Raw genomic sequence first — 23916 nt, 5'->3', positions numbered from 1 at the left:
GTGGCTTTTCCATATGACATAACTCAATTGCTGGGGTTAAGCTGTCTTTAAGCTTGTTTCAGTTTGTTAACGTGACAGATAATGGCATTTGCAAATTTGTGTTTGGCTTTTAATGGTGTTACCTAGATGTCGTGGTTTGAGCCCAGCCGGTAACTCAGAACCACACAGCCGCTCGCTCACTCCCCCCCCCCTTCTTCCTCCCCCCGCTCCCGGAGGGATGGGGAGGAGAATGGGAAGAATGCAACTCCCACGGGTTGAGATAAGAGCAGTCCCGCAACTAAGGTATAACACAAAACCACTACTGCTACCACCAATGATAATAACGATTAGTGAAATAACAAGGGGAGAGGATACAATTGCTCACCACCCGCCGACCGATACCCAGCCCGACCCGAGCAGTGATCTGGGCCTTCCGGGTAACTCCCCCCGGTTTATATACTGGGCATGACGTGCTGTGGTATGGAATACCCCTTTGGCTAGTTTGGGTCAGGTGTCCTGTCTCTGCTTCCTCCCGGCTTCCCCTCCTCCCTGGCAAAGCATGAGACTGAGAAAGTCCTTGGTTGGAATAAACATTACTTAGCAACAACTAAAAACATCGGTGTTATCAGCGTTGTTCCCAGGCTGAAAGTTAAAAAACACAGCACTGCACCAGCTACTAAGCAGGAGAAAAATGACTGCTATAGCTGAACCCAGGACACTAGATTAACCTGTATTGTATTCACGAAGGAGCCTGGAATCTCCTGTGTGAGGTGTGCTCTGCACACCTATCTCCCACTCCATGTTCAGCAGACCACCTCAGTTAAGAGTAAGAGGACTGGCAAAAAAGTCTGTATGTTTTCACTCACTTGTTATATTATTCTAGGACACATAAAGGCGTTATGGGGAGCAGAGCTTTGTCACATGATAGCATTTTCATCCCTGAGACTGGTCAAGAGCCTGCAAGGCCAGTAAGAGTGTTCTCTCAAGAAAACATTTCTGATCGGATTAGAGCTTTACAGGTAATGTATGCAACATAATTTTTTCAAATTCAAGAGGTGGAATTGCCTTTCCAGGCTTGATTTTTGGGGATATTTGTGGTTCAACATTTGATTAGTAAGTAATAACTGTCTGCAGTTTACATTAAATGTCGCCTTTGTTAATCAGACAGCAGTATCATATCTTGGTTCTACTTAAATGGTAGTTGAAAACTGGGTGGATTGTTTGGGTTCCTAAGAGAACATCTAAAGTGAGATGTTCTGTGCTCTGGATCATTCAATTGCAAAGTTGAAATAAAGGTAACTCATTGACCTGGGCTAAAAAATGTACTGGGGAAACCTCCATCACTATCACATGCTAATGTATTTTATGCCATGCTGAAGCTGAAACTTCAGCCTACCATGAAATTGGGACCTCCACCTCCATTCAGACTTCATGCCAAGCGAACAGAGGATGCTGGGACCAGTTCTGAAGATGATGGATTACCCAGAAGCCCTCCAGAAATGTCTTTGCTTCATGAAAACCTAAATTCAGGCATTAGAACACGAGTGAGTAGCTCCAGTGTTGACAAAAATCAGTGTTTAATGACTTGTCTTGCCTATGTGCGGAAGGCAGAATAAATTATTTGGTTTGCTATGTACATCACTATCTCGGAACAATTCAGAAATACCTTACTCAAAATGGGAAAATGCTATCTCTCTGTGTAAACAGCTACTTAGAATCTCTGTTCCTGTTAAAATATAAATATCATGCCAGAAAAATGCAGAACTGGGAAGGAGAGGATGTGTTCGTGTAGTGCATGGGCATGGTGGGGTTTTTTTTTTAGGGACTACAGAGAGCTGCCAGGCATGAAAAAAGGCTGAAAAATCTATATTCCTCCTTGAATGTGCTGATAAGAGAGCTCTCTTCTTTAATGTTTTTTCCTAGGCTGTCTTTGGAAAAAGAAACAAAGACTTTGAAACTGATTTTTCTTCTTAAATAATAGTTTTGTTGTACATTATCTCATTCTTTATCTGCGTGTCTTACACTTTATGTTTGCAGTGTCCTTGCTAATCCTTAAGACTATAGAGAAAAACAACTTACATAGTCAGTATCTGTGTGCACTTTGTGTAGATGGTTTCTGTGAGTATATCCACCTTGTTTGTCATCTTTTACTGAATCTCTTCCTCATTCCATCCCACAGTTCTCTGACTTTCACAAGCACCTTAGCTCTTTGAGTTTAGCTGGAACAGGCAGTGAAGAAGAAGAACAGGTAACTTCTGCCAAATGTATTAAGGGCCAAGCAATTATGCATAGTAATTGTGTAAAGAAATGTTAAGACAAATATTATTGTGTTGCCCATCTGCTGAAAAAAACCCCTTGTGTGTATATAATTGCATACCTCTCTATTTGCTGTACTTTTTTAATGCTTGTCGGTCTAACATAAAAGTTATGATTATTTATCAACATAATTCTGACGCCGGGTAATCTCCCATTGATAATAATTAAGCCCTCATATCCTTTAGCAAACTTTGCAGACATGATTTAATCTCCAAGCACGATCAACCAGATTTAGACACTGAAACGATATCCCTTTTTTGTAAAGCCGGGAAGTTGCAGTAAAGGCTGCTTGGGTTACATGCATAGGATAAGGGAGGAAGCTTGTTGAGGGTCTGCAATCCTCTTAGATCTCCCCAGACCCTTGCTTTAAGCACAAGGTTACCTCACACTGGTGATAGTGGCTGGCATTGCCGCTTCGGAGTCTGTGGTTCAGCCTTCAGTTGGATTCTGGCTGTGAATTTTGCTGAAGTGGTTTTCAGGACTTGAGTACAGGCAAATAGATGGCTTTCTTCAATCAGCAGCCAGCATTCTGGCTGATTAAAGGGAGGTTGTGAAAGGCTCTGAAGAGCCCCTTTTAGTTGTCAGCAGCTGGAGTCATGGTGGAAACAACACGGGAGGTAAAGGAAAAAGCGTTTTCTAGAAATAGGAGGAGGGGTGGAGGGGAATTGCAGAAAGGAAATAGAGAAGCTAGTCCTAAGCTGACTATTCCTTGGTAATTATGCAAAATGTATTTCAAGGCCAGCTGCAGCAGGGCTCAGCAAAGATTTCTGGCTACAGTTGTTAGATTCCACATGAAGCTGTTTGAAAACCTGCTTATATGCAGTGAAATTTTAATATTTTTAAAGAAAAACAACAGAACACATGAAGAAGGTATTTCTTGAAAACTGGTATAGGCTCTCTGTAAATTCATCCAGTCCAGATGCGTGTTTGCTAAAGGAGGATTTATGTCTCCCTGTTGTTCATTAACATCACTCTCTGACTCACTCGCTGCCTCCTGAGATGAGGTGGTGACTGTGTGGTTGCTCAGCTTTTTCCACATGGCCCATCATTTAGCTAGCTCAGAGCTCTCTTCATCCCAGTCCAGTTGCGGAGCGCAGCCAGAAAGTAGCTCCATCTGAAGGCTTTTCTCCCAAACCACACAGAGTCTACTACCTGGCATTTTGGAGAGAGTCAGAGGAGAACAGATTGCAGGGCTGAGGAGTTTTGCACAATGCACCCCTGAGGTTTTGGGCAGCAGTGACACCTTGCTGTGTCTTGGAAGCTTTCCTGGGTGGAAGAAAGGAGAAAGGGATCGTGACTGTCCCATCAGGCTTTGGGGATGGGGCTCCCTCGTCAACTCCCACCTTGTGCCACCCAGCATTACCAGCAGAAGGACAACTGAGCCATGTGAACATGAGATTTGGAGAAAGGAGCCTGGCAGCTGTCCCCTCCTCCAGCAAGCTTTGCCAGAGCCAAGCTTCATGGGACAGGCAACTTCTGCAGCTAGCTCAGAGCTGGCATTCACTCAGGCTGCTGAAATTTAAGTGACAAACCAGAATCTTGATTTTCCAGTGTAATGGCCAACACTGAGCACTGCCAATGAGAAGACATGCGAAGTTCTCGAGGAAAAGCAGAAGCCAGAAGAAAGGCAGGCAAATAGTGACATGCCTTGAAAGAGAACATGTTCTGCATCTTTATCATGGAGCTGAAATGTCAATGTATTCACTGTTAGGTTCTAATGTATAATGCAGCCATGTATCGTTTGTTGTACATTAGTCATGTTTGAGTACTAGACTGCAGATAGCGTAGAGTGAAAATTAATGAGAGCATCCATTATTCAGCATGGCTGAGCTACCTTTTTTTTTCATGAATAGAAAGAAGCTGTGGATCCAACCTCTGCTTAAATCAATGGGAGTTTTCCCCTGGCCATTGAGGAAGCTATAACAGGCCCACACCACACGGCACAGAATTTTTTTGGCTGCAGTGCGTAATGCGGAATTCTTGCAGAAAACACTGATGCTTTTTCCCCTCTCCAAATAAAACGAACACTATCCTTTTCTCCCCTTCTCCCATCCAACCCCCTCAGTAAAATACCACTTCCAGAGAAAGGAGAAAGAACAAGAAAACAATAAAGAAGAAGAAAGCCTGCAGAAGAAAGCATGACAAAAGAGGAAGACTCCTCTAATGAAATGAACCAAAATTTCAAGCCTACAGGGAGTGCTGTCACGAGTTGTCAGAGGTCATGTTAATGCCATGACAGACAGTTTGGAAATACCATTTTGTCTATTTGCAGAAAATTAATCTGAGAGAAGGGAAGAACCCTTTTTAGAGTAATTTTTCATAGATTTTTCAGTCTCTTTTTTGCATCAGCCCTGGGACTATGATAGCTTTTGGTGAAGCACACAGGCAAGCTGGATTCCAGCTTGCTGAAAGTACTGCATCCCTTGCGGCATTCAGGAGTTATTTCTGGATGGATTATTGGCCTCTAGTAGGAATTGTCCATGATTTCCTTCCCCAGAATAATCTACAAATGAAATGTTACATTTCAGGTAAACTCCCTAGTTATTTTGCAGATATAAATGCATGAGGAAAAAACACAAGCTGACTTAAGTGTCAATGCCACTGGTGTTTGATTCTTTTGTCTTTAGGAGGGTGTGGTAGAGTTGGAAGGGAGCTGATGACATATAGGAAGCTAGAGATGCTCTAGCCCAGCGTAACTGTGGGTAGAAGCCTAGACACAGATGCTGAAGGACAGACCCAGAAAGGAAACTGGCCCTTTAGGTTCTGTAACTGTAACTTTTCATAAATCTGTCTTCTAAAATATGCTGGCCATATATTTGTATGCCTTATATCTTCTGGTTAAATATGACTTGGTCCTTCCCACCAGACAGTATACCATGATATTCAAGCAGCTAAAAATGCAGAATTGCTAACACTAGTACTCCACGTGCAACATTAGGAAGTGCGATGTATTTAAAAGAGATGTCAAAAAGAGGCAACCTTAAAATGCCAGTAAACATGGCTACTTATTTTTAGAATTCTAATTTTCATTTCTTTGTTTCTTTGTTTGATTCTCTGTTTTGGGATTATACTTTTTTTTTTCAGGTTACATTGAGTCCTTCTTCTAGATCTCATTCTACAGATGGTCAGCCGTTCCCTAGGCACAGAAGTGCCAAAACTGGAGCTGCGCGGATATCTGACAGTACCACCTTGCCTACAGCCAATTTTGACACTCCACCTGAGCTTTCCTCTTGCTTGGATAATTCTGCTGCTAGACATAAGCTCTTAATAAAACCTCGGAACCAGAGATCCAGTAAAATGAGAAAAGTTTCTCAGGTACTTGTGAAAATAAACAGTATCACCTTTGACACAGAACCAGGAAGTTCTTACAGGACTTTGTATTTCAAACTCAGATATGAGAAGGAAAGTCAGATGGCAGCATGGATATTTCATTGGGTTTTAATAGCTGTTACTTGGTGAGGCTACATATCTGGAGCAGACCCTAGGAACAGATTGAATATTACAAGTTTAGTTGTTGACTCTTAATGCAGCAGTTTATGTAACAATTTATTCTTAAATTTACTGTGCAGCACAATTCAGTATCTTGTTTGTGATGCAGGAGTTGGGGCTGACTGCTCCATTTCTTACTTTAAAATTTTTTGTGGAAACTGTTAGAATCAACTTGAGTTCTTCTCCTAGTTTGAAAGATCCCGTAAAATCATGAGTCTTTGAGAGACTATTCATGGAGGACTTGTTTTAACTTCCCAAATACCATTGGGCTTATATTTGCAAAAAGTGCAGAAAGAGTAAGTTGTGATCTATTAATTGGAGCCAAATTCTGTACATTAGGACTGTTCTGAATTCAGACCTCTCGCTGCCCCAGAGCTTGTAAACCCTTTATGTGCACTACAGAGGCTTAAAGTAAGTCTCCACAGAAACAAAAAAAAAAAAAGAAAAAAAAAGAGGTGTATACTATTAAAAAACCATTGGTTTTTAAACTATCCTTTTAAGACGCCATCCATCTGATTCTTTGTCATATCTTATGACAGGCATAGCTTATTTTTCTTCTTTCTCTTCTCTTTTTAGAACTAAAGTTTGCAGCTGTTGCTACAGTATTTGCACTTTATTGTTTATGGTTTCTTTCAGTGTTTTAAATAAGCCATTAAATTCTCTTGCTTATCACCAGGAATATTTTCTCTGTCTCTAAATATTACTTGTCTGATATTCTGTATTTTCTAAAATCTGTGAGTGATCTTTAGGCTCAGTAGAGCACCGCCGTGAGCAACACAATGATGAGGGCAGTTATTTAGAGAACCATGTAAAGCAATAATTCATTGATCAAACATCCTCTTCCATTGTAACATTGTACAATTGCTTTGTCCAGCGTGCTTATAAACTGCCAGGTGCCTGAGCTCTCGTGATGTTCCATGGAGAGTGCTCATATCTTTTGATAATACTTGTTTTAATATTTTCTGTCCAACTCTGCCTGTGTACCTTTGCTTCTGGCTAACTGATACCTTTTGCTTTTATGCTCATGTTGCTAATTAGAGGGCTGGAGCACCTCCCCAGGCTGAGAGAGTTGGGCTTGTTCAGCCTGGAGAAGAGCAGGCACCTGAAAGACCTTCTAGCAGCCTTCCGTTACCTAAAGGGGCCAAAAAGAAAGCTGGAGAGGGACTTTTTACACGGGCATGTAGTGACAGGACAAGGTGGAATGGCTGTAAACTGAAAGAGGGGAGATTTGGATTAGATATAAGGAAAAAATTCCTTACTGTGGGGGTGGTGGTGAGACACCGGCACAGGGTGCCCAGAGAAGCTGTGGCTGCCCCATCCCTGGCAGTGTTCAAGGCCAGGCTGGATGGGGCTTGGAGCAACCTGGTCTAGTGGAAGGTGTCCCTGCCCATAGCAGGGGGGTTGGAACTAGATGATCTTTAAGGTCCCTTCCAGCCCAAACCCTTCTGTGATTCTATGTATACAGATTTGAACATAAAATCAACTATTTTCATAATTCTGTTCTTTGGGTATTCTTCAGGAAAATGTAACGAAAAGCCAAGCTATAGCTACACAATGGAGTCATTATGAGAAATTTCATCTGAAACGAAAAAAATTCTCTCATATAGAGATATGGAGGTTGTGTTTGTTTTGGCCTTGTATGTAGTGAAAGATTAGACGAAGGACAATCATGAATTCTGAACTTCCTCCCATGACAGAGAGGATGTTAGCCAGTTGAGAAGCAATAGCAGACCTAAAGACATTGTGTTAATATTTACCATGGAGGTAGATTCTCACTCTACAAGTGAGAAAACATAACTTTCTCAGTCATCTTCTGACCAATGTAAATGGCTTTGCTCCTGTTTTAATAGATGAATAATGTTAGGACCAGCAGTTAGAATACAAAAAAGCTTAAGGAAGAGAAATAGTGAAATAATAAAAGTGAAATAATAGGCTAGATCTGCATCACATAGTGTAAATATGCAGAAATTCACGAGCCAGCTCTTGAGCCGGAAATGTGACAGCTCTGTCAGCACAGTGCTCTGCCTGGTGTAAGGAGACAACTGTGTTGACGTGGCTGTACTTGTGAGGCCTGAGCTAGTGTCTCTGAGGGGTTCTGCTCTGTGCTGCACAGATTTCCCGTTTTGAGCTGGGGGAGGGTTTCTTACACAATGCCACATTGGACAGCATAGATGTTCACAGCTTGGATGTTCACAGCTTATAACTCTGTCTTTGCAATTGCACTTGCAAAACAATAAATTGGAAGAACCCTAGAAGTATCTTCAGAGTGCAAGTTTTGTGTTCTTAGAATTAGGGCCTATATCCAAAATATATATTTACCCAACAAACTACAGTGAATCAGTCAGCAAATACAGGCACCATATGAAAAGGCATATTGAGCAGCTTCATAATCCTCTATATTTAGCCAGTCCTTACCGGAAGTTTAATCACAAGACCTCCCAGATAACTACATATGCATTTACAAACTTTCAACAAATAGTCTAACTCCTGAAGGAAAAAAAGACTTTTACACAAAGGAGAGAAGGCTGTTATGCTGTTTGGCAGTGGGATTAGACAGAACACTGCCATATGGGGGTAGATACTCAGCTGGCATAGCGTGTCATAACCGGATGGACTTGTTAGGCTTTTGCTCTTCCTTCCATGTACCCTTCCCTCTTCAGAGTCATGTTTTAGGAAGAATGGGTTGTTTTATTTTTAACACTATTATGGAGTAGCAAAATACAAAGGGACAGATTTTTCTCTTTCAAGTGCTGCTTTTTGCCTAAGAGCAACACAACATAGCCAGTATGCTCTGGGGAATCAAGTGCCAAGGACAGTCCAATAGCCATTGTTTTGATGAACTTTCCATCTACAAAGGCATGAAAGCACTAGTTGTGCAGAAGGAAGTGTCACTCATTGCTTTTATATTGGTTAAATACATTATTCCAGGATTTGCTTAGATAAAAAAGCATCCAGTATACATAGATTAAGAAAACAGCAAGTTACCATTGAAGGCAAGTATTGCCTTCCTCTCTAAGATCTCTGTTATAAATATAATGATGAATAAGAAAAAAGCGCATCTGTAAATGATTATGGGGCTTTCTGGATCTTTTTTCTTGCAGAGGACCCAGTCTGAATCCCTGACTGATTTGAGCTGTACCCCAGAAGAAGAAGAAGAGGATGATGAACAGACAGACTTGTCAGATGCTGTATTCAAACCAAGCAATCAAGAACTGCCATGTGGCACAGCTGCAGCGCAGGATGTGGCTTCCTGGCCAAAGCCCAGAATGCCTGAGGACCTTCCCCCTGCTTTGAGACCAGTGATGACTCAGCCTGCTTCTGGGTCTGCTGTTGTACAGGAAGCCCTGCTACCAGAGCATAAGCCGGAGGGCTGCCAACCAACACTGGAAACAACGTGTGTGAAGTCTGAGTCCTCACTGCTGTTAGAACGCAAAGACTATGCAACTTCTTCCTACTCCAGTCCAGACAGAGATATACAAAAGCAAGGAGATTCCTCAGAAACACTGGTTTTGTTGTCTGGGGATGTGAACGATGTGTCAATCAATATTTTAAATCAAGAAAATAAGGAGCTTCCTACTGTGTTTTCAGTAAATAAAATACCGTCTGAAGAAGATGTTTCAATCAGTAAGAACAGTATTCTTTGCTTAGAAGGGTCAGAAGAAAATACCCAGAAGGATGATCAGGTAGCTGGGGAAATGCCCTGTAATAAAGAGGCAAAGATAGAGGTTGCTCTATTGTCAGAGTCTAGCAAGCAGTTTTCTACAGGTTCTTTCCAGCCCACAGACTCACTCCATGTTTCACATCCTGCTTCCTCAACGCGGATGGGATCATCTGCTTCCTGCTCTCTAGAGAAAACAAAGACTGCACGAGAGGTAGCTGGTAAGGAGAACAGTCAGTCACTGGTCCACAAGGAGGAACTTTTGGGCAAGAAAGCTGAAAAAGCAGCCAATGAACTCAATGCCTTGAGAAAGTTTTCTGTTTCCTCTGCACGGGAGAGACCAGGGACCAGAACCCTGCACTTCCCAGAAAGATCAGAGTTGGAAAGCCCATTAAATACTGGATTCTTCCTGTCCAAATTGAAGGTCTTGAGAAATGAGAGGAAGAATGAAGACTTGCAGAAGGGATCAGATCTGGAGGGTGAAAAAAGAAGCAACAAAAAGCAGCCTTTGCTGCCAGAGTCTGACTCTGAGAACTCAGGCCAACCTACAGAAATCTTGGCTGGCTGCATTTCTCCAGCTGTCGATACGGTGCCGGTGCCAAGCGATTCGACGGCAGTATCTCAGAATCAGCCAAGCTCTGAAGATAAAAATCCTTTTCAAGTGAAACTTAGATGCACATCACTGTCCTTGAAATATAGAGACAACTCGTCACCAGAATCAAAGGGGATTAAAAGACACAGTGCAGAGTTTAATTTAGAAAATGAGGGATTGACTTCCTTTCTGAAAGGTGATAAGGCACAGATCAGAAAACCAGCTGATACAAATATTGGCGATTCTTTAAATGAAAAGATCAAACCCAAAGCAAAGTCCTCTGAACAGCTTAGTAATAAACCTCCGTTGCCTAAAAAGCCGGCCTTGCAAAACGTAAACGTTCCAAATACTACTGCAAACAAGGAGAAGCAGGACAAAGCTATTCACTCTCCTGAATCCAGAAATGAACATAGAGACTTGGAGAAAAAGTCAAATCCTTGTAAAGTGCTTGGTAAGACTCCTGTTACTTTATAAAGTTACCTTCACTCAAAAGGAATGATCTTACCTCTGAGAGAGCATGAGGCAGCTGTGTTGTATCAGTCACAACACTGGTGAGCATGGGCTGGTGGCTCTGCCTTCAGCGATGTTGCTCCCTGATTCTCCATTGCTGAAAAGATTATCAGAAGTACAACAGGGAAGAATAAGATATTTTTGCCTGTGATTTGTGCATCTCAGGGCATTGTTTAAAGGATGTTCTAAGTGACACTCAACAAATAAAGTGCATTAGCAAGTATTGTAGAACAGAATTACCAAGACACTAAGCATCCCATTTAGAGCAGCTGTATGGCAATTCAAAAGCCAGGAGCACATATTAAGTGCAGTGCCCTGCGTGGGATGAGTGACTCAGACCTCTAGACCTTGTTTTTCACTGTAGCATTGAGGCAGAAGTACCAGTAGCTGCCTGGCATGCTCAACTCACCGTTTATTTATTGTCTCCTGTGAGCTTTGCTTTTTCATTTATCCATCTTTGTCATTACTCATTCCTTGTTTAAAAACAAAAATTAACTACCCTGCAGCTTCCTGGAGTTTGAAGGCAGGGGAGACTGCAAGATTGTGTCTCCTGCAGGTTGTTAAGTTTCACCCTGTTGTCTGTATTATATAATTGGGTTAGAGTTAAAAAAAATAATCAGTCCTCTGGAGACTAATATATTATGGGCTACAGGCAGAGAACAGAAAAGACTGGAAGTGGCACCACTATCTGAGGTCTTTGCAATGACAGCAAACAAGTTAGGTGAGGCATGCTCAAGCACTTCTGGCACTGCACTTCAGAGAACAGCCAAGAGGGGGAAAGAGAGCCTTTAGGTCTTCTGATATGTGGGAGAAACTTCTTCCCTGCCCTGACTCTGTCTGGTCATGGGTTTGATGTTAAGAATGTGAGGAGCAGATGCTGGCCAAGCACATGAAAAGGTTTCTTTGTGCCATCAGAGAGCTCCTGCCCCTGGTTGCTCTTCTCTGGTTTGGGTTAGTCTGAGCTTTGGAGTGGGGAAACACCAAACCAGAAGACCTCATGGCACTTGTCCTGGAGGGTGACAAAAGCCTGTTCCTGGCCCCAGAGGAAACCTGCTGACGCTCTGAGTGACAGCTGATTCCACTTGTCATCTGCTGCAGCACCACAGATGTATTTGCAGGGCTCTGGCCACATGTACAGCTTCCTGCTCTCCCAGTAGCTGTAGAGGAGGGGATTCATCAGCTCCTGGCCTCCGCAGCCAGATGAAGCTCCCATGGCCATCAATCCAGAGCCTCCCTGCACTCCGTGAGCAAGGTGCTCTCCCTTCATATAATCCCAGCACACCCTTTAAAGGCATTTTCCCCTCTGCCCTGCCCCAGGGAGTAGTTGATTATTTGTAGTGGAGACCTGGCATGGTAGGGTTGGTCTGGCAGAGGATAGGGGAAAGTGGTGGGAGTATCAGGGCTCCTGCACACAGCCGTTTTCCACATCCCTATTGCTGAGTCCCAGGGTGCCTGCAGCAGCAGCAGGGTGGGAGGTAGTGCTGGAGGAGGGAGAAGGGTCCGAAATAGATCTGGGAAGCATGTTTCTTCTCCAGTCTTCTCCTCTGGGTCCTCAGACTTGGGCTGAAGGAGACTCCTGCTCCCAGGCTCAGCACTGTCCTGTGTAAAATAGGGTCTGCGGACGAAAGCCATGCCCCGGTCCTCCTGGCAGGGCTGCAGGTCGAGGAGGCGTTTTGGGCATGTTCCTCTACACCTGCCAGTATTACACCAAATCTGTGTGGCCTGGAGTTGTTTAACATGGTGGTTCAGATTGGTCTGTGATGGTAATTAGTCTTCTTCTTCATCTACTGCCCCACTTCTCTTATTGAATCACCTTAAGCAAAGCTGCTACAGTTTTACAGCTTTGAGTCACTTGGTAATGGGTTCTAATAGGTGGGCATGCCAGGACTCAGAAAGCAACCTGTTCCAGTGCCTCACCACCCTCACAGTGAAGAACTTCTTCCTTCTAACCTGTGTCAGTTTAAAGCCATTCCCCCTTGTGCTGTCACTACATGTCCTTGTAAAAAGTCCCTCTCCAGATTTCTTGTAGGCCCCCTTTAGGTACTGGAAGGCTGTTACAAGGTCTTCGCTGAGCCTTTTTGAAGTGTCTGTCTGACGCCTTGCCTCAGCGCGGTGAGTTGGGAGTGCGTCTTTGCAACAACAAGCAGGAGAAACCTGACAAGCACAATTGGAACAGCCCTTCATGGATCACGTGGCTTACCAGCTGTCTCTGGCCTCCTGATCTGCTGGGACACCCTCTTCTTTCCTTTTTCCATCCAACCACTCTTAATGCTGCACCCAGCCCTCTCCTAGTCCTTGAGTTCACCAGCCCTTTCAAAAAGCTGTGGTCACCATCAGGAGTCACTTTGTGCTGTCAGGAAGTTTCCTCCCACTGTGTTAGGAAATCCCTGCACTGAACAGAAAGACAAGCTGTAAAATGGTGATGTAAGGGGATGCAGTTCCCTTCTCATGTAGATTCATCTCAAGAAAGTCAGTTTGCTATGTTGTGGAGTGAGCAGGAGCAATTTGGTTCATTCAGTTCAATTTTCAGCTTTTCAACACTCCTAGTACCAAAGACAACAGGAGGGCTGGTGGGATGCTGGCTTGCCACCCCGGGTGCAAGTAGCACTCCTGCTCTCCAGAGTATTCCAGGGAACTAGCAGGGGATTGCTTGGCCTCTGTCAGGCTGCAAGGTGGCTCTTTAATGGCTGTGTGAAATTAGTCACCCCAGGAGGAGTCATTTTTAAGCTCCTGCAGCTAAAGGCACAAGTCTTTGCAAGAATTAAAAGGTTAAGCTGTGTTGTTTGGGGTTGATACACTTTGCTATAAATCCTCTAAAGGGCAGAAGCAATTAACATATGCTAATAGGTTATTGCAGGAGTAAAACCATAAGCAGTACCTGTGTGAATGTGAATCTTAGGATGTATAAAAATCAGTGACTGAGGAGCTGTAGCAGGGAGACGTGCTCTAACAGGGGAAAGGAGCTTGGGGAGGGACAATGAACATAAAGTGAATGAAATTGGTGTGTATCGTCTAGCAAACACAAGCTCTGAAATGACAAGAAAAATGTTTCTCTCTACGTAAAAAAGACATTGCTTTAATGCTGTCCTGGCTACAGCTGAAAAGAAAGCTGTCTTTTTCCAGCAGAAGTTGCTTTTTCAGTTGTGTCAGGCTGTTTTGCAATATGGCTGTTTTCCAGCAGTGAAATAGACTTTGATGCTAACATAGCAGTTTCCTGTGTAAAAAAGACTCTCCTGACAGCAGTGGTATAGATCCAACCAAAAGTCAAATACCTCACAGATCATCTTAGAGAAGAAAGAAATGTCAAATCTTTTAGAATAGCTTTGTCTGAAATTAAGGAATTGGGTGTGTACACTGACACCAATGCTTGTAGTGCTTTAATAAACACAGGGAAATATGTAGGCCAGGATATACTACATGCCATATGCATTTGTAAAGCTCTTCTTAAAATAACTGGGGCTTTACAAATGAGCGAAGATACAACAGTGTGGAATTAAATATGCATGCTTGAGCAGTGTCACAAACCAATGACACTGTTGTATACAAGGGGTGTTATCTCCTGGTGTAGAGTTGTTTGGATTAGTTCTGAGTATGTTTGCTTTTAAAATACACAGGGAATCCACAAGTTAGCTTTGCTTGCTGTTAGAGGTTTGACTTTCAATAAAATCTAATGTTCTGTCTCTGACCTTTTACCTGCGCAGATGTACGGCAAGAGGAACCACTCTTTGCAGTCCCTGCAGGCATAAGATATTCATTTGCAGGTATGAGATTTAAATGTTATAAAGAGCCTCTGCTATATTGTGTGCATACAAAGGCTTTTAGATTCAAAGAATATGTGTACAATATCTGAGGCCATCTCTAAAAAGAAAAACCAAACCAAAAATCAATCTCTAAATCTCAGAGCAATGTTTAAATATGTCTTTGCTGTGGTTATCCATATAAGCAGCACACACACACCCAGATACACTTGAATACACTGAGTATATCTGTCTGTCAATAGACAGAAGTAGGTATGTATTTCTCTTTTATTTCTCTTTCACTTTCAGTGTGTGTGTATAAACCAGTGCACAATAACAAGTCAATCACAGAGCTCCTTTTGTACATAAAGATTAATTTTTATCTTCATCCTATTCGTTGCAGAACCAAACTGACACATATTAAAGGATAATATCCAACTACCAATGAGAAGTGTACACACTCATTTCCATAATATTTAGGCATAAATTGAATCTATAAGATCTGAACTTTAGTCGGGGGGGGGGGGGGGGGGGAAGCTGTTTTAGTAAGATACTGGAGGAAAAAGGTACCTGAATTTAATGGGGCTGCAGAAGGAGAATTCCCCCCTTAGGGACCATGAGGCAACCAGCCCTGCCACTGTCAGACCAGCAGAGAAGAGCTCGGGTGATTCTGATCCGTGGGAGGGAATTGAGGATGTGGCTATGGTTCACTTGGCTTCGGGGCTTATCCTCGGTGGTCAGTCTGGAGGCTGAGGAAGTGATGAAGAAAGCAGACAGAGTGGCTGGTCTTGAGACCATCCATGTGTTTTTGGCATCTGTGGGAAAGATGTGAAGGGAGGGCTTCTGCAGCCTCTGGATGTGGTTTCAAGTGGCACAAGAAGACCTTGGCAGCCTACATTAAATGCCAGTTTTAATACATGGTGACATTATGCACAGAGTGGTTTGACAAGTTCTGACCTGGTATCACCATTGTTGGTGACTTATCCTGAGGGGAAGAGGCTCGCTTGTCTTTCAGAAAGCCTGAGGCCGAGCCAGCTCCAAGGAAACTAGGGAAAGATGCAATCACAAGGTTAAAACTGTGGGTGAACAAGAGACAAACCGCTTCCAGCAATGTCCTTTATCAGCTTATGAAGTTACTAAGTAACAAGTTGAATAGCATATTGTTTAAAATAAGATGTTGTAATAAGAACTGAAGAATATGATTCAGATTTCAGTTTTATTCAGAAAAACCTCCCTAGTGTCAGGCGGAAGGAAGAGGCTCAGCCCTGCTTCACTGGAGGAGGCATTTGTGGCGTCTGTGGCCTGTCAAACTCGCACAGCTTCCGATGGAAGATGTCAATGCTTGCGTTTCATACTAGGTTGTGCCCCTGAAAGTCACTTTTACCAACTGGGAACTGTTGTGCTAGCTGCTGTGCACATGACATACAGCAGAAGCAGGAATTAGATTGTGCTTTTGAGTGCTTTTGGTTCCACTCTGGCTACCTGGTTCCTTAAACTTTGTGCTTTGCCACGTGGTGAATCATAAAAGCACACAGACTACCTCATGACCAGATGAGGTAAGACAGGGAGGGCTCCTTCAAGGTGATCAGGCAGTCGCTGAACTGAGGAAGATGTGCAAGCAGCACTTCTTTTGAGAACAGTCGCTTCCTGAGAAAGCTTTTAGCCTCTCGGTGTCCCCCAGGGTACCCAGAGCTTCATAGAACAGTCTTGGATCACCTTAAACTGCAGACTCACTTCACCGTACTGTCTCCTGGATTATTTCACCACCCTTCATCCTTCTGGCTGGTACAACAGTGCAAGTGTACTGCCAAGAAACCTCATCTAGTTGGAGGTGGGAGGAGGTAAAGCACCTCTGGGCAATAAGAAAGATAATAAATAGTGAATATGCCTCTTCTACCCCTTACAGTGATTCTGGCTGACAGATGAGGTAGTAAATCCTGCACAGGTTGCATCTGATGGGTTTTTTCCTGAAGAGAAGGCATTTCCTCTCTCTTGCCTGTCTGGCTTTCTGCAGCAAAGGAACAAGGGCAGAACAAAATTGTTTAAAGAAACAAGGAAGCCCCTCCCAGAAACAGATCAGCTCTTAATCCGCTATAGGTGACCCTACTCTGCTGTCCTAAGTCAGGCCTGGACAGATACATATAAAATCTTTGAGATGATGATAAAGAGGTTGTGTTCCCTCCTATCACAAGGGCATTCTGATACCATCTCTTATGGGATGATACTTGGCTCTAATTCGGCTGCCTTCTAATTGGCTTAACTAGGATGTCTGGTGTCTCATCATCAGGGAGAATTGTCTGAAGAGCAAAAGTGCTTGATGCCTTCCTTAGAGTCTGTGCCTTGTGAAAGACATAGCTGTAATAGCAGCCTCCAGACACATCACTGTGGGACTGGGAACCCTGTTGTGCTAGGCAAGGCACATTGAAATAACAGAAAGATGAATCCTAAATCCATGAGGATGACAGAGAAACAGGAGTGCAGGTAGCAATAAGACCATTACACACAGTGCAGTAAATAGAGCCTGGGCATGGCAGTCGTTTTGTTGGTATTGATTGGTGGGAGCAGAGGAGGAGCAACATGCAGTTCAGCTGGTGTTTACAGAAAGCTCCTATGGTGTGACAGGGAAAATGGGACAAAGCACAAAGGGTGATTTTGAATCAGAGAGACTGTACATCACTAGCAGCATCAAGGCAGAAGCCAGGTTCCCAGTATCATTGGAAAGCTGGTGGGTGAGTTGAAAAGGGCCTTCAGGGTAAAGACATGTTTTTGAGTGCCAAGATATTACAGACAATGAAGGAAGGTAAAAAAGTGGTGGAAAAGGATGCATGGAGTGATGTGTGTCTGTAGCTGTACAGTCAGAGAAGAAGCCAAGTCTTCGGTGGGCTTAGAAGAGCCGTGTATGTGGTGGGGAAGGGGTATATTTGATGGGATGGAACTACAGGATGAGTCCAGCCAGCCAGGCTGCAGTGGGGAAACATCTTCATAATATTGAGTATAACTGTGGAATGGTTATTCATTAAAGGATGCTAGGGAAATGAGTTCACTAATTTGGATAGAAGGTAACTAAAGTGAAAAGCTACTCTATGTACTCAGTGAGGCACCTGGTTTTACTGGGCAATGCACTAACAGGTCCTGCCCAAATTGCTCATGACCTAAAATGGTGTAGATGGGTGCAGGTGGGTTCGAGGACATGGCCTACAAGCAAAGGAGGGAATGGGATGGCAGATGTATTAACAGACATCACATCGATTCAGCTGTGTGGGTTTACTTATGAAGGTCCTAATGAAGTTTGTCCTTAGATACTCAGAGAAGATGGGCTAGCAGTCCTTGAGTGGCTGCTAGTGGTTATCTTGGTGAACCGTGGAAGATGAGGGGCACTCCAGAAGGTGGCACATCTTGAAAAGAGAAGTGAGATGGAGGGGAGAGAGAGGGAGAAAAGCTGTTATAGACCACTTAAGTTGATACAAAATACTGAAAGGAATACTTGAGCTATTTCTAAGCACCTACAAGATAACACAGATATAAGTTCCAACCAATATAGTTTGGTCAAGAGCTTGGACAAAGTTAGAGTGATTTAGAGAATATGATTAATCAGAAAAGTTAAAAAAAATAAATAGGGAAATAAATGGTCTAAGTCTTCAAATGCATAAAAGGCTGCTGCAAGGAGGCTATGAGTAATCTGCTGATGTGCATAGTGTATAGGAGAAGAAGTTAAGGATTTAAATTACAGCAAGGAAGATTTAACTTAACCAATAGAGAAAAAAATCAAATAGAACAAGAAGAGCCAAGCCATAGGATAGGTTGTCTAGAGAGACTCTGAGATCTGTACCACTTAGGAGGGTTTTAAGAACAGGTTAGATACATATTAGTCAGGAAACAGTTTATGTGAAATTGATCTTGCAACTGATCTTGCCTCGCAGCTGAAGGTTAGACTACATGACATCTTGAGATCCCTCCCAGCCATATTCTCTTATCATCCTGTAAAACAAGACAAAAGTGAAGTGGGGGGAGCCAGTGAAGAGAAGAAGGTTATGGGAGGAACAGCTGTTGGCGTGCAAAGGTAGGGCATAGGTGGGATGCTGAGAATTGGAGTAACTTGCTGTGCAAGAGGGAGGTAAGCTCCTTCAGTGTTCAAGGGCCCTTCTTTATCTGTGCTGCATTTGCACAGCTGGACTTTCTGGCTTGTTTCTTCCAGAGGTTTCCCTGCGAGATCACGAGGTGAATGTGAAGGGCAATGCAGGCATCAGCTGGCAAAATATCTTGCTCTGGCTTTAAAACAAACCATGTGTTTTCTCTTTTCATGGTTTTTAGTTGACATAGGCTTCACAGTGTTTTCTTGCTCAAATAACTAGTCTGTCTCTGGTGAGGTACAGCACTGACTTGAGAAAATCCCTGAGCAAAGAAGGTTTGTGGGATTTAATAATGTGTCTGAGTTTGCAGGCTCCAGCTCTTGGGAGAGCATCATCCCTTTCATCTCCCATGCCTTCATGAGGCTTCTTAAATGTGCCTTCAGAGACATTTGCCTGCTTTCTCCAAGAGGGCCGTGTTCCTCTAAACTAGACTGTAGTCCTCCTGACAGCCCCACAGGGTGCTGTGGCTGGGTGGCCCAGCTCTACACCTGCACAGCAGCTGAGCTCCAAGAGGCTCTGGGGCAGCAATGCTTCCTGGCTGGGTCTGCCTCCTCCTGGGTCCCTGAACAGGGTGCTGACTAGGTAACACACATTTCCTAGGGGTAGGTCAATGTGTGATTTTAGGTTGGGAAGCTTAACTTCTGCCTCTGAAATAGCCTTCTGTAAATTTCTGGGTACATTAGTTGCCAGAAATGTCTAGGAATGGTTAAACCATCTTTCCTTATGGCTGTAACGTGGCTCTAAGGGTGTTAGTACTGTTGTTCCTCTTTTAAATCACACAGAGGCTCCACATTGGTTGGAAAACTGAATTTTGTGTGCAGTGTGAGCCAATGAAGAAGTGGAGAACCTGAGAGATGGAGTCAACAGAGCAGCTGAGGCTCTTCTCTTGATCCATATCTACTCAGGATATAGACAAGCTTTCCCTTCACAGAATATTTGAATAGAGGGTATTTCATTTCCCCATAGCTCTGGATACTGCTTGTGCCTGACTAGCAGTTGCGAGGACAGCAGAGGAGCACTTTTGACCCTTTACCCTAGGAATTGATTTTTTTTTAACTCATCTCACTGAAATCTGATTTCTCATAGAGCACAATGAAAGTGACTGGCTCTAGTGGAAAGCATGGGCAGCGTCAGCAGGGACAAGTCAAAGTAAACCTCATGTCAAAAGACCATGAATTAACCGTACGGTTTTAGCAGTATTTGTGTGTGATCAGACACCACAGACTTGTGCTCAGTCACCCACAGCACCTGCAGGCACCAAGGGGCTGTGTGAGGGAAGCTGCTCCTAAAGGGGTGGGAGGAAGGCAGGAACCAGACCAAGGCATCAGCTGCTGCTGCGTGGGCATGGGGAGAGCAGGAGCTGAGGGCAGCCGCAGTGGGCACGGGGTGCCTTTGCAACACTGTGGTTCCACTCTGTCCAGCTTTGAATTGGCTGCTGCTTGTCTCTAAGAGGTCACGAAGCAGATGGGAGGCGGGAGCAGAAAGGGAGACCTTGGAAAATGGGTACATTAGTGAAGCTTGATTCATGTTTCTGCATCTCCCCCAGGTGAGGGCAGTGACACTGCGACTCCAGCCAAGCAAAGATGCAAAGCAGTTTTCGCCAGTAAAACAGTAACTTAAAACAGTGAGCACAGGCATTGCTCTCTGAAGACCAAACTAAACAGAATTCTTACTTACCCAGGCTGGTCACACGTCCTGGGACCAATCAGCATATTGAGCAAGTGCGAGCTAAAGCTAATTACAACTTCTTTCATATAACCATGTACATAAATGATCTGTCGACAGAGAGAAGCATGCCTTCCCCTGTGGCTGCTGGAGACTCTGGAAGAGATCCCGGCACTCCCACAGAGCCAGCCTGGATTTCCATAGCAAGGCAAAAGCAAAGGGGCATGCAGCAGGAGCAGGAACCCGACAGAGAAAAACTGGTGGCTGTGGATATGAAGTCAGATACAGAGAAACAGAATAAAGAGAAGGAACGAACAGAGGTACTTACAGTACAAATTCATGATGATTTTATATCACCTCCCTGTAGTGTTCTTTGCATCTACTGCTAGCTTACCAGTCATGCTGTAGTGATTACAGATACTTAATGAGTATAATCGTGAGTAACAAAGACACTGCCCTCAGAAATGTGTTACAGATTCAGAGTTCTCTGGTCATTCAGATATGTAATTTTATATTTCCAAGAAATCCTGGAACTATGCAAGGTGTGTAAAATTTCTTGGGTGCCCAATACATGCTTACAGATCTAAAGTGTGTATTGCATGCTAAAATACCCACAGTGAGGTGCTAAATTGTGCAGTCTCAGATCTCTCTCAGTGCAGAGCGAATATGCTGTCTTTAACTATCCTTCTAAGCACAGCATTTCATTGAACCTCCTATACCTCCTGACTGATTTAACACTGAATGAACAGCTCAGTCCCAGAAGCTCCTAGGTAACAATTTTTAGAGCCTTGAGAAGTGAAATAGGATAAAAATAACTTTTGCACTTGCAGACAGTGCCAAGATATAAATTCTGGTTCTCTGTATATGGGTAACTCAGACGCTCACGTGGTGCCATGGATTACGGGCTGACACTGCCTCTTAAAAGATCCCATGCAAAAGAGGGTGATACCCGTAGCAAGTGATCTTCACAGATGGCAAAGCTGTGCCAGCAGAAGCACTTGGCATTAATCCTGAACAGTAATAAGGCTTCCCTGGTGCTGGGATAGCTCAGATGTGTGAGTGCTGCCTGCATCGCCTCCTGCACAGGAAGAACCCCGCACTGATGCAGGAGTGTGTGTGTCGTATACCAGTACAGCATTCCCAATGCAAATGGCCCACTTCTGTGCTTTAGATGGTATTGTTAGAAACCCGGATAGCTGTTTTATATCCTGGAATAAGGGAAGATCTCTAGATGATGAAAAATAGCAGTGGTTAGATTAAGAAGGAGTAATACCTAATGAAATGTCTATTATGAACTGCAATAATGCTCAAAATTGTCATAGCACTTAAAACACCAAGGGTATAAATGATCCCAAAATACAGTTTCTATGTCAGAATAGGAAACTCCAGATTTGAGCTGGCAATGTTCTCTTAAATTCATGCCATGCATTTTATTTCCCTGTATCAGCTAACAGAGAAACTTCCTCAAGATGCTTCTGGCTGCAGCATGTGAGGCTTGGTGCTATTGTACTGTTCCCACTTTATCCTTCTCCCACATTGCACCAGGCACTATCACTTCAGGGTAGTTTTTGATACTGGCAAGGAAATCCATGGGAGGATGTGGTTGATTCCTTTTTTATGGAAAATCCATTTAGCATCAAGCATCCAAAAATACAGTGCCCTAACCCACAAAATTCAGGAAGTGGGAGGGAAACATGAGAGAACAAGGCTGTTTCCAAATCCTATATATGCTAGTAGAGGTGTGAAAAAGGCTTGGATTATGTGTTGTGTTGAAGAGTATAATAACCTACTCATAGATACCAGTATGAATAAGAGATACAGAGGGATAGTTTTAATTTGTAAAGCTGAGTATCATGGACACTAAGCTGAAACCACTGGAGGTTTTTGAACAGGTATCAGCTCAAGTGAGAGGACTGGGACCAATGTGTGATGAGCGTGTGTGGTCTTTGGACTGTGACAGGCACTACATTCACTCCATTTGCTTGTGTTCTTCCAAACCGGTCTCATTCTCTCTGCATTCCTTGGATTTTATCCCTCTCTGTGCCTAGGGGTCAGTGAAGCAGCAATGGAGCAAACCTTCACACCTGGCACCTAAAACCACTTCTGAAGAACAGAGGAAAGAGACAAAGCCCGAAGTGAAGGAGCCCCTGCTGAGAACCAGTTCACTGTCACATTATGTCACTGGTAGGAAACGATTCTTAAAATGCAGGCTGTTATCTCACAACCTTGTCAGAAGAAATCCTCCTTAAGTGTGCTGGAAAAGGAGTAGGAGCTAGATTCTAATCTCTTCCCCAGCCCCACATCAGCAAGGGAAAACTGTTTCCAGAACTCACGTCTGGGGTTTTATTTGGTGGCGTATTCTTTTGACCACTTTGATTACAGAATAGTCAGAACTTGTGTTGAAAGAAATGTGACTTGAGAGCACGAGGCCGTTTCACAGGACAGGGTCTCAAATGCACTATCCCAGTGTAAAATGGAAAATGCAAAATGCATGCAAAATTAGCATTCAATTTTGATGTGGCTTCCTCAGCCAGATGGAAGGATGTGATCACAAACTGCCTGCCCATCAGTCCTCCCACTGTAACTTTGAATCTCTTTGGTAAATTGGCATTTGAAAGAAGGGCAGAAGTTTTGAAGGTAATAAAATTCCTGTGAGTTGGGGGGTGGGTAAAGGAGGAATTTGCAAATGAATGCTCTTGCTAATGAAAAGACTCTTCTTTTTTGGCCTGGATGTTAACACACAGGGCACAGCAAGGAATCCACATCATCATTTTGGTTTTGGTAAATTTAGGGATCAAAAGATACTAGTGATGAGAAAAACATTGTCCTTTTTTTTTAAGGATAGAATAGTTCTTTCCTCAATAACATACTGCAGAAGCAGCTTGCATGTGAAATGTAAAGATTTTCTACTGCAGAATGAGGCATGGGAAGTTTTCCATTAAAGAGGTAGGGTGTACAGCTGCACAGCAAGTGAATATCAAATGTCCATGTGTTTTATTCACAGTAGCTCCATCACCAGCACCGTTGGATAAAGAGGAAATAAGCCCCTTGAAGAAAGCCAGTAATGCTGCTCCGGATCAGCCATCATGGATGGAACTGGCCAAAAAGAAATCACAAGCTTGGAGTGACATGCCACAGATTATAAAGTAGAACGATGCAAGCAAATAGCATCTTTCAGAATTAAGTCAGCTACTTAACTGAACTTCAACAGACCAGCTAATCACAGTGGAGAGTCTTTTGATACATGAGAAGGGTTTTATTGTACAGCTGTGGAGAAAGTGTGCAATAGGTGCAGTCAAAAAGTTTACCCTCAACTTTGTAGCAATCAGGATTGCAATGGCAATGGATTACTTAAATTATGCTAAGGACATACTCACACTTTGGAAAATAAAACTTTTGCCTCACGTATTTCCTGCATTTTCTGCCGTTAATGGTGTTTGCAGCAAACTAGGATCTTTGCTAACCTTCTCTGAATTTCTGTTATTGGAAACTTCTATTTGTTACGGTTTTCTCTGTTTACATTTATAAAGTGTGCACTAACATCCTGATTCTGTTGATGTGTTTCACTCGACTTGCCTGATACACTTTCTGTTTGGCACATGGAGGTGTTCATGAATAGCTGCGAGTACTCCATTCAAATGTGTTGCTTGAGCAGCATGTTTGCCTAGCTGAGCCAAGTGGTCCTGTTTCTGGGCTTAGGTTACATTTCATGAGGCACAAATACGCACATTTATGCATGACCATGAATAAAAATTCCTCAGCTCCTTCTGTCAGCAGCCTTGGTTGCACCACATTTGCAGGCAGGCAAGCAATAAGGAAACTGATCTGTGATTGGAAGCT

At 43.4% G+C, this 23916-nt stretch overlaps 1 protein-coding gene across 10 annotated transcripts in view; it reads left to right on the top strand.

Moving 5' to 3' along the window:
• Positions 1-23624, top strand: part of CRACDL (CRACD like) — a 66042-nt gene extending 42418 nt beyond the window's left edge. For 2 of the 10 annotated variants that reach the window (XM_030475830.1, XM_030475831.1), the window contains exons 4-12: positions 863-998; positions 1359-1523; positions 2159-2227; positions 5380-5610; positions 8886-10485; positions 14246-14305; positions 20197-20396; positions 22125-22260; positions 23081-23618. In XM_030475830.1, coding sequence (XP_030331690.1) covers positions 863-998; positions 1359-1523; positions 2159-2227; positions 5380-5610; positions 8886-10485; positions 14246-14305; positions 20197-20396; positions 22125-22260; positions 23081-23226 — 2743 coding nt within the window. In that variant the 3' untranslated portion in view covers positions 23227-23618. Of the gene's footprint in view, positions 1-862; positions 999-1358; positions 1524-2158; positions 2228-5379; positions 5611-8885; positions 10486-14245; positions 14306-20196; positions 20397-22124; positions 22261-23080 lie in introns of all 10 variants that reach the window. The other 8 variants (XM_030475839.1, XM_030475833.1, XM_030475837.1 and 5 more) reach the window with 6 other exon arrangements.
• The last annotated feature ends 292 nt before the right edge of the window (positions 23625-23916 follow it).

The sequence above is a fragment of the Strigops habroptila genome, chromosome 2, assembly GCF_004027225.2.
Source record: "Strigops habroptila isolate Jane chromosome 2, bStrHab1.2.pri, whole genome shotgun sequence".
NCBI classification, from domain to species: Eukaryota; Metazoa; Chordata; class Aves; order Psittaciformes; family Psittacidae; genus Strigops; species Strigops habroptila.
This window is presented reverse-complemented; position numbering and strand designations above follow the sequence as displayed.